Genomic DNA, 11,112 nt, shown 5'->3' with positions numbered 1-11,112 from the left:
TCGATCCGCGTTTAAGAAGATATCTTATTCCCTCGAGGTTCTCCTTTCTCTCGATCTTCGAACGAACGTTCGCAGGACACAGGGGAAAAGAAAACACACAAAGAAACGAAAAAGGTCAATGAATATCTATGCTTAATCTGCATTTAACTAGAGTACGAAAAAAAAGAAACTTGTTAACAAAACAGAAAAATACGAAATAAAGGAAACCAAGTCAACGTCGTCTATATCTGAATACAATAATAATAGTAATAATAATCATAATAATAATAATAATCATAGTAGTAATAAAGTACTTAACGCTTTTCTCTCGAATACAAGCGAGCTATAGAGTACTCTTAACATTATCAACGGTAATAAAAATGAATTTAAAAATAAGGATCACGGTACAACGATAGTCGTCGCTATTCTCTACGATATAACGCGGGCAACGTTAAATTACAGGTGAACCTAGAAATAACGTACAAAAAGGATCCATCGAATCGTGTAAATAGTTTCTAAATCAGTAGGACTTGTTCACAGTCCTGTTAATACCTATTGGGTTCTTATCAAAATTCAAGGATCGAGATATAAACCAAGTCTTTTATGAATCGAAAGTAAAAACGTTCTCTCTCGTTCGTTTCGTAACTTCCGTGCAACTTTCGTGGATCGAGGATTGACTAGTAATGTACTTGCTTTCGCGATTTCTTTCCTCCCTTCTCGTTCTTTTACACCTTCGTCTTTTCGTTCTTTCTTTCTTTTTTTTTTTTTGCTCCTTTTCTTTTATTACATTTTTTTTGTTTCTGTTATTTTTGCTAAGAAAGCTTTCGTCGATGTTCAAAACGCGATTTCAGATGGATTTATTTACAAAACGGGACAAAGATTTATTGCGATGCTCGTGTCGTATTCGATGCGGCGAAATATGAAAGAGCACACGTTATTAAAAATAGAAATGCAATGTAAAAAAGGGGCGAAATCGCGTCTTGCATCGCGACAGGTGTCTCCGTTCGATCGTTTCGTTTTGTTTTTTTTTTGTATTTTTTTCTTTTTTCTTTGTTTCTTTCTTTACCCAGAGGTGGGCAGGATACTACCACTGGTATAAAAAAATAAGGATGATCGTTAAACGAGCTCCGCAAAAAGTTGCTTTAATAAAAAATTATATCCTTCGAGTACGAAACCTCGCGTATGGTTTGGTAACTTTGAGTTAAGACTTAAGTTGCACTTGTAAGTTTCCTCTAATTTCATTATCGTCTTTACCGTCCACGTCGTTCTAGTCGTCGTCGTCGTCGTCGTCGTCGTCGTCCTCGTCCTCCTTCGTCGTCGATTATATTACAAACTCATAGAAATTTGCCTTCACAATTATACGCTAGGACAAAAGTGGCTATCTTAAGTAAATAGTATTAGTAACAACAGACTTCTACGATAACTTACAAATACAGACGGCGAAATTTTTACAATAAAAACAAACGTTCACGTATAAATGTACATAAAAAGATACGTAGAAATTCGAAACGACGTTTTAAAAAAATTCAGTTTCATCCTCGCTGTTACAAAAACGTTTCGTTCTTTTTTTCCTCGTCTCCTTTCATCCCTTCTCTCTTTCCTCCCATATATTTTTTTTTTTGCTTTTTTTCATATCATTTTTCTATATATCTAAAAGACTTTTACTATTTCCCATAAAAACTTCCACAAAACAAAAGCAGTCAGACTTTCTATTTCTACGTAAAAAACGCATGCACTGTGCCCGCCTCTGGGATGCACTTAACTTTGTATATTACTATTCTCCGCGCTCTTTGTTTTATTATTTTCTTCCATTCACCCGGCAAACATACACACACGTGCACACGCATACGCGCTCTTTCTCTCCTCTCCCTCACTCCTTGCCAATTTCTCTCATGCGTAAAGTATTTTGTTAATTTTCAGGCTCTCGTTAAAAAAATAAAAAAATATTTTCTTCCCTCTGTTTCTTTCGTGATTTCAGAAATTCGGCATTCCGTTTCTCCCACCCCCCCACCTCGCCGCTCTATCCTTCGCCGTTCCTCGCCCCAACTCTCCCGCACCCTTTCGTTCCCATTTCATTCTCACCCTTACTTTCGCTCGTCGCTATTACGCTTTCCTTTCGCCCTGTAAGAACATTGCACGGCTCCCAGCTCCAGTTTTATACTGTCTTATAGCCTTATCACGGTTTACGCTCTAAGTGTCTCCGTAAAACATATACACGTACATACATTTAAGTTTACATCGTTACCCCACATTTACATTAAAACGTACCTAAAGTGTTTGCATAGTCGCGCGACCAGTACCGCGGGCGCAGTGGATTCACCTCGCTCTCGATCTACTAATTACAAACTGATCGATTTCGTTGATCGATGAGAATCGAACGAAAACCGCCTACCCCGTAGACGTCCCCGTCGATCCAAGTAAGCGACTTCCTAGATAATTGGAAGCTACCTTTAACGTAGCTACCGACTGGCATCTTACCAACCCAATCTCCATTTCCATTCCTACGAAATCGTGATACCTTTCTCGCGGTGAAATTTACAATGTTCCGCTTCTCCATCACTGATCTTACACTGATATTACACGGAGTTTGAAAAATGGCAAATTTTAGAACCGTTTCAGTTCGATGAAATGAAATTTCTTCAACAGATTCGAATAGGGAAGAAGAGGAAGAAGAAGAACACGAAAATTTCAATCGATCTGAGAAAAATCAAAAAAGATACCACGTATCAAGCGTAAAAAATGACGAACGTGCAAGTTAATCGCAACTATGTCTCTGTTCCTTTTCTACATCTCCCGCGTCCAAATAAACATTATTATATATATATTCTAGCAGTGCCTAACTTGCACGTGCCCATGTATACATCAAATGTACAAGTACGTTTGACTGTTTCTTTGGTACATGAAGATACATGTGTACATGTATAATAGTAGACGCATCTATAATAATAGTAGTAACTGTAAAAATAGCAAAAGTAATGATAATAGTAGTAATAATAATAATAATCGTAATAATAATAATAATAATAATCGATGAATAATTGAATCAGTAGTAGTATGTTGCGATAAACTGTAATCGTGTAATAACAGCGTTAATATTAATTGCGTTCAAGCGCTATGAACTAATAGTAATCGTCGAAAATATCTCGTGAAAATATAAAAATTTGTAGAAGGGAAAAAATAAAAGGAAAGGTTTTACAAAAATAGGAAAGTGTTCCACGCGGTAGAAAAAGCCTGTACAACATTGTAATCGGAGAACCGTGCGTGCCTAAGAAATCGGTACAAAACTTGTAAAAATCAATTCGACACGTCTCTCCTTACGAGGTATCGCGTCCGTTGCGATACAGATCATTCGACAACGACGAAAGAATCGACGCGGTAAAGACGGATACTGCGAAAAATAAAAGGAAACAAAACAGGAGAATTGCTTAACAAAAACTTATCGCTACGAATAATACGAACGTCTATGCTTCCACGTGAACCGTACGAGGACGATTAGAAAAGATAAAAAATAAAAGTAAAAAAAAAAAAAAATAAATGAGGGAGGAAAAAAAAATAAAAATCTGTCGCGTCGTATCGTACGCGTAAAGGGGTAGATCGGTGGATGAGCAAGCAACTAGATTACGATTCGGAGAGCTACGTAGGTAGGCGTGCGTTTCGCTTCGATTTCCGCGATTACGTTCGTTAATTTGTCGTCGAACTCGATCGCGAAGCGAGGCTCGAAAACGGCGCGTCACTCGGCACAAGTTTCTCCGCGAAAAATCGCTCCTCAGGATTCCTGGCCGCGATCTCAACCCCGACTTCCTAAACGTTATATACTATACGGGCAACAACAAAAATACTCTCTATTCTACGTCTCGTAAATGATGATAGGATTAACGCGGAGGTTGGATCGCGGCCGCGTATCAGTAACGCGTATCCCGCGTGTCAACGTTCCTTGGATAACGCGCACGGAGAACTCGCGCGTTTTTTACGAGTTTTCCAAGCTTTTCGAAGCTTTTCAAAGCGTTCGCGTCAGGCGTCTCGATGCCCGTCGTCCGCAGAACGTAACGGCAAGCAACGCGTTCGCTGAACGAGTCGAGACTTTTCTTCGGTTTGGAAACGGAAGGAAATTCGGTGAAAAGTAACGAATTTCCATTCGTTTCGTACGATTCAGCGATCGCGACGCGTTCTCCGAAATTCGCTCCCGTCATCTCTCTCATACTCTCTCACTCACTCTCGCGTACGCGCTCTCGCGCTAGAACGTTTATCAAATGCACCTAATCGCACGGGCGCTAAAACGCAACGCTCCTCTCACACATTTTCTCCAAACTAAGATATTTAGATAAGAATATAACAGCAGTATAAAAAACTTTTCAACACTGAAAAATACAAATCTATCGTAAATGACTACCATTGTTACTCGTTCCCCTTCCCACCCTCCCAACCCCCAACTTTACATCCTTATCTTTCTTTTCTTTTCTTTTTTAATTATTCAAACGCGTTACTCGCGCGACATTACATCCCCGCGTAGCCGCGATTCGCCAATTAACCACTTTTCACACCCGTTCTTTTCTCTATTTTCCTCGACCTCCCCCTACTGTCGTGTCGCGCAACACTTTATTCCCAATTATATTCCGTACATTTTCTCTTCTCTTTTCGAATCTCTCATAATATATTAGATATTTCGATCATTATTATCAATTATATATTAATATTTCCTATATAAATATAAATATATATGTATACGTATATATTTATATTTATATTTATATCCATATTCATATTCATATTTATGTATCTATATATATTCTATATAATTGTCGTTATATATTATGCTTTATCACACATATTACAAAGGAGGTGAAGAATCATACCTAATATATTATTTATTATTTTTCTTGTTGTTACTTTTGTTACTGGCGATATCAAACGACAACTCTGTGGCCGAAGTGGTTGAATCGGAATTACTATCGTCGGTTACTTTAGGTGAAACTGATCGCGCGGCACCATGATAGATGCGTTTCATCGCGTGTACGCGTGCAAAGTGAAGTTTCGCGAGTTCGATCGCGCCTTTTGATTCCTCCGCTTTCTCGCCTGCTCTCTCCCTCTCAACGAATTCTCTCCGAGATCGTGATTTTCGCGGGTCCGCGAGGAAGAAAAGGGATTTTCGTCGGATGTCGTTCGAGAAATGGAGGCTCGACGAATTTTCAGCGTTTTCACGTATCAAAATTACGAGTGATATGTCCGCTTCGAGCAACATTGTTCTTGGAAACGCGAAATAATTTTCACTAAAGATCCGTATCGAACCGCGTCCGCGTATCGGAGTTGGTCAAATGAAATTTTCTAATTTAATTTTTCACCTAAGGTTCGCGGGACACGCGATCGCGTCGTTGAGACCGGGGAAAGAAATCGACGAAAAATCGTTGGCGCAGCTTGCCAACGCGGAGGCACGCCAATTTCGAAAGCGACGCGACCGACCAACTCGCCAGCGATCAACGAACATCTCGTCGAAACTTTGTCGCTCCTACTTTCGCCTTCGATTATTACCGTGCGTATGTGTGTGTCCTCGTATGCGCGTGTGTCGCCGCCAAAGCGATACACCAATGCCGTGCAAGAATTTCGCGAAACGTTACACGAATTCCGAACGATCGTTCTATATCAACAACATTTGGTCAAACATCCATACGCGAGGAGAAAATCCGATTATAGTCCCGCGTATAGGACACGCGCATACGAAGTTTGTGTGTAGGTGTTGAGTGTGATGTATGTTGCACGCGCACGTGGATGCATAAATCGGTACGACCCGCGCCAGAACGCGAAAATCGAGAAAGAAATCTGTTCTAACGCGTATACCGTATAAAACGCGCGAATAAACGCCAATAGTAAGATTCAGAGACGCTCCACGATCCGGCGGAGAACTCTGGATTCTTTTAATATATTAGAAAAATTTGTCTAGAAAAATCTTGATTTCGATTCCCGTCCAAATACCTGACGCGTTCTTCAAGTATTGGCATTATGCTATCGTTCCCTCTTTCTCTCTCTTTCTCTCTCTCCCTCTCTCTCCCTCGTTCACGAAATACATATCTATATATTTATATATTTATATATACTTTTTTTTAAATTATCAATTGATTTAGGTGAATTGGTACCTAGTTCAGTTTTACTAGAATCATATCGATTAACGGGGAGAGCCTCGTCTCTCTGCACGAACGAGATCGCGTGTGTACGTATCTGCATCGTGTGTAGCTGTGTGTACGAAATGTGTGTCCACGCGTGAAAGCGTTGCGGACGCATACGTCGTGCTAGTTAACGGCAAGTCAATTTTCACCTAGCGTACGAATCGCGGAGATGGTTCGTCGATTTATTTTCTTACTCGCTCGAGTTCGATTTCAAAATTCCAATTACGTCCTTTTTATATCGTTTTCAAACGAACCGTGTTTTCAGAAACAATCGAGAAATCATCTCCTTTCACCGCCTCGTACCTGTATAATCGTAACGCGCGTCTGTTATTTGCGTTTAATAAATTCAATTCGGGACATATCGACGCGTGTGTTTACGTATACTCCGCGTTATCATTGTTCCTCGTTCACGCGAGACAATGCCGACCGTTGAAAAATTACGCTATCTAATGCTCTTGATTTTCCTCCACACTTTCCATCCTGTCGTTCTGTTCCCTCTTTCTCACCCAGTCACCCTCTCGCGCGCACACACTTTTCCTCGCGAGGAGCCCTTTCGTCCATCGATCGTTCGCTAACTACCCGATAAAAGATACCGAACCGTGCCGCGTTTCTCTTTCATCCTACCACCTTCCTTTCCCTGTTCGCCGTTTAAAGAGCCGAAGGAAAGCAAGATCGTAGTTATCGACACGAATTCTCAAGAACGAAAGGACGAAGGATTGGAACGAAATGCCAATTTCTCCCGCGAGTCTTTATCCGCTTCTTTTTTTTTTCCACTCATACGTTCGCTTTCTCTCTTGCGTACATCCGTCCCACGTGCGGTGTCTAGATGTCACCCTATCTACGGTGACGAGTATATACAAAAAGATTACCAAAAAAATAAATATATATATGTATATATAATTATACGCATACGTATGGATTCGTGTGTATTCCATTCTTCGTTTCCAAGATGTACGCAACGTATCAGATCGAGCCATTATCACCTGTTATATATTTTTTTTTTTTTTCTACCGATTTCGTTATCGAACGACAACGTTTGCGGTACGATAGATGCGTGTTGTACGAGTGTGTGTTGTGGATTGTAGACTGTAGACTGTGGGTGTTGGGTTTTTGGGGTGTGTCGCGAATGCGTACACGCGAGAGCGTGTCGTCAAAGAGACTGGTGGTGCGAGGTTAATCTACGAGCTTACGGTTTCGAATGACGATGAGATGCTGCTACGTATAGAACGATCATCTATTAAGCGGAACACAGAACGCTGCATAGAAATGGCCTTTCCACGCTCGTCGTTTGGATCGTTCGAATAATCGATTACGATTCGCCCGCTCGAAGAGTAAATCGATTGATCGATCGTTCTTCAGTCCGCGAACGACGCGCCAAGGAAATCACCACCGAGAATACTCTCAGCTAGCTGCTCTCTCGAAGAATAGAAGAATCTGTAATAACGCGCCCCCGTTGAGACGAGATTTTTCATTTGAACTACGTCGATTGCCTCGCTGCACTTGATTATATACATCGAGCGAAGTAATTCGTTAGGATTAAGAAAAACGCGCATCGTGGGCCGCGGTTAAACACGGCTTGTATCGGTACAAGAGGAAACCGTTTATGTACAAGAAGAGGGATCCATGCGAGCCTTTTCCCTATACCGATCTAACGTGTTTGCACGAAAAAAAGAACTTTACTCCTCGCACGCGTTTCGTTTGCTTCGGAATTTTCTACCGGACGTATGAAGAGTAATTACCCTACGACCTCGATCGCCGCGTTTCTTCCCGGACGAGCGAGTTTTCCTTTCTCTTCGCCTTGGAAGAGCGTTAGCTCGAGTATACTTGCGCGACGGAGACGTTCTCGTCTTTCGTTTTTCGAAAAAGGAACGCGGAGGCTTAGATACGCGGAATCGTTTTCTCGCTATCGCCTGGAAAAAAGATTCGCTTTGTACCGTCTTTTCGTCTCTTTCCTTTCCTGAAAACGAGCTAAGATTCCGTGTTATTGGGAAAAAAATCTGGTACGGTTAAAGCTAGCGAATCCAACTAGAGTCTTTTTCAACGTCTCGCTTCTCTAAACCTCCGATTCCTCCGCTCTACTTTCTTTCACACCCTCCCTCTTCTCTTTCTCTCGCGCGCATTTTCACTATCTTACGCACTCTCTCTCCCTCTCTCTCCTTTTCGTTTTCGCTCTCCCCTCGTTCCCTAATTTTTCGCTACGTTTTGCACTCGAATAAGTTAATTAGTAAAAAATCGTCTGCTTCATCCAAACATTCTGCCTAGGAGCGTGAATCGCGTTGCTCACGCGAAAAACGCACGTGTATAATATATATATAATGTATGTATGTATGTATATATAACGCACCTATGTAACATATTTAATAAGTTCTTAATACCTAAAGACTGTGATACAGAGAATTATCTAATACACAGCGGTTCGAAGCGTGGATGTTTTTTTCATTATCTATTCAACGTTCAATACGAATGATTCGCCTCCCAGTTTCGCGTCCCTATTTTCTTTTCTTTCTATCACTCTCCGCCGCGTTTTTACCATCGTTTTGTCCCGACGATTCGCTCGATTCTATCAACGTTTATCGGTCGCCTCGTCTCGCGCCTTTTCGTCAATTCGTCCGATCTTTCGTCGTACTTTCGCGGTGCTGTCAGGTACTCGGTATATCATTTTTTTTTTTTCTCTCTTACCGTTTCGATCCGCGTTCGCGCTCGCTTCTTTCGTCCGGCGAAGCCGTGATCCATCGACGAGAAGCCGCGACTCCGAGCGCGACGAATCGGAGCTTCGATTCTCTCTCTGGATCTTTGCCATCGAGCAGACAAGAGGATCGACGAAAGGAAGGAAATTTTCCATGGCTGGTTACACGGTGTGCCTATCTCTCTCTCTCTCTCTCGGTCCTTCGGTTTCTCTTCTTCTTACCCTAGCCCGTTCGAACAAAGGACAAACGATCAGGAGAAAGAAGAAAACGAGCCTCTTCTACCGACGCGTTCGACGAGGAAGTTTCCGTTTTCAGTCGACTCGCTCGATCGAAACGAAGAGAGGGAGAGATATTGAGAGAAGAGGAGAGGAAAGAAAAAAGAGAGAGAGAGAGAGGGAGAGAGAAAGAGAGTCGAAGAGAAGCGAAGAAATAATCTGCTACGTCGGGTACGAAAGCACCTACTTCGCGATCGATCGACGCGAGAAACTCTCTGTCCACCTTTGCCCGGAACGCTGAGAGAAAAGAGACGAGCGAACGGGGGCAAGCAGAAGAGAAACTCGCGCCTCTCGGTGAAACGTGAAAGATGCGAGTCGCGAACGCGCCAACAACGTGTCTCGAAACGAGAAAATTCGTAATATTCGGTAACTAACGAATGTTCGATCTCGATACAGACGGAATACGTTTACGAAGTGTTAAGTCGTCGATAACGGGCGTCCGCTTCTTCCACTTCCGGCTGGCGGATTCTTTCTTCCGAATGCTTCTTTCCGTGGTTTCCTCCGTGCATTGCTTCGACGAGTCGCATCGGCTGGTAGAACACGGCGGTTGGTTTGTTCGCCGAGTATCCGGTAAACGCGTTCAAGTAGCAGTGGATAGCAGAGTAGAGAAGTAACTGGTAGTAGAATAGTAATGGTGTGGTAGTAGCGATAGAACGGTAATAGTAGAGTATCGATAATAGTGATGGTGGTGTTGGTAATAGAATAGCGGTAGTTACGAAGGATCGAATGGGTAAGTAACGGTGGTGACGGTGGTTCTCGGGGTGGTGTGTTTCGGCAAGGTAAGTAAGCGAGAGGTGGGTGGCTGGGGGGCGGGAGTCGCGGAATGTCGGACTGGTGGAAGAGTGCGGATGAACGGGTGGGTGAGTGGGTGGTGGTGGTGGTGGTTGGGCGAGGAGCGGCGAGCGGTTGTTGGAGGGCCTGGTGGATAAAGGGGAGGTGGTTCGTAGAAGTGGTAGTTAATTAGCTAGGGTTGCGCGATAATTAAGGACAACGCAGCTGGGGTTAACACCAGCGGTAAGGCACGGCTCGAGGCCGATCCGCGCCCTCCTTCACCAGCGGCTTGTGGAATTCCCGACCTGGTCGCGAGTGAATCGTCGCCCAACAGTGCTCGCAATAGTACTGGAAAAAAGAAAAGACGAGGAAATTGGTTGCTCGCGTACGCGTACCAACGTTTTCGTGCAGCCAAGACGAAGAGGCGGGGAGGAATTTACCTGTAAGCAGGTAACGTTCGCGCAAAAGAACGGTGCGAATTTCCCTCCGCAACGTTGCCCCTGACATTCGTCGCACATCTGATCGTCCAAAACGTACGGCTTCACTTCGACCTGAGCAACGAATAAACGTGTGAGCCGTTGAGAACGCGTTTAGAAAGAACCTAAGACCACTTACCCTTTTGTCTATGTCGCCGTGTTGTAACTGAACGAATCTGGCCGATATGGCAGCTATGTAGCTCTGCTGATTGCTGAACGCGACCCGGCCAGCCCCTTTCGGATATTTCAGTTCCGGATCGGTATCGATGCCGGCGTAACACACGCCTCCGTAAAGTCGGTCCATGATCATCGCCAGCTCGACGGCTTTCAACGGTCGCGGAACACCGCCGACGAACACGGTTTTTCGTGGATCCAACGGCATCGACGCGTCCAGCACAAAATCCGCGTCGCTCAACCGCCACGGTCGAATCTGCACCGGTTTGTCTTTAGTCGTCGGCGAGCTTACGCACAGATACAGTTTCTCCTCGTCCTGAATGCACGCGTCGATCAGCTGTTGCACCGACGCTTCGTCCTGCGAATTTTTAAGTAGAATCGAATCGATCACTCGTTCCGTCTCGCGAAATCACCAGAATGTATCTGAATTACCTGGAAAAGCAGGAAAGCGTAGCCCTTTGGTGGAAAGTAGGATTTACTCTCCGCCTTGTGCGGCCAATCGACGACCAGCGATCCGAAACGACGGAAACTGGCTTTGATCTCCTCTGGAATATTGCGAAACAGTGTGTGATATTAAAATACCGAATGACGT

The 11,112-nt window shown here is 43.5% G+C and overlaps 1 protein-coding gene across 1 annotated transcript in view; it reads right to left on the bottom strand.

Annotated features, from left to right (window-relative positions):
- Positions 1 to 726: 726 nt before the first annotated feature.
- Positions 727 to 11,112, bottom strand: part of orb2 (cytoplasmic polyadenylation element-binding protein orb2) — a 43,140-nt gene continuing 32,754 nt past the window's right edge. Inside the window, exons 5-8 of the mRNA XM_034325564.2 lie at positions 10,953 to 11,065; positions 10,486 to 10,878; positions 10,311 to 10,421; positions 727 to 10,218 (exon numbers count right to left, since the gene is read on the bottom strand). Of these exons, the coding sequence (XP_034181455.1) occupies positions 10,102 to 10,218; positions 10,311 to 10,421; positions 10,486 to 10,878; positions 10,953 to 11,065 (734 nt within the window). The 3' untranslated portion in view covers positions 727 to 10,101. The remainder of the gene's footprint in view (positions 10,219 to 10,310; positions 10,422 to 10,485; positions 10,879 to 10,952; positions 11,066 to 11,112) is intronic.

Source organism: Osmia lignaria, chromosome 5 (genome assembly GCF_051020975.1).
Source record: "Osmia lignaria lignaria isolate PbOS001 chromosome 5, iyOsmLign1, whole genome shotgun sequence".
In the NCBI taxonomy this organism is placed as follows: domain Eukaryota; kingdom Metazoa; phylum Arthropoda; class Insecta; order Hymenoptera; family Megachilidae; genus Osmia; species Osmia lignaria.
The sequence above is the reverse complement of the archived record's forward strand: the minus strand, read 5'-3'. Positions and strand labels throughout refer to the sequence as shown.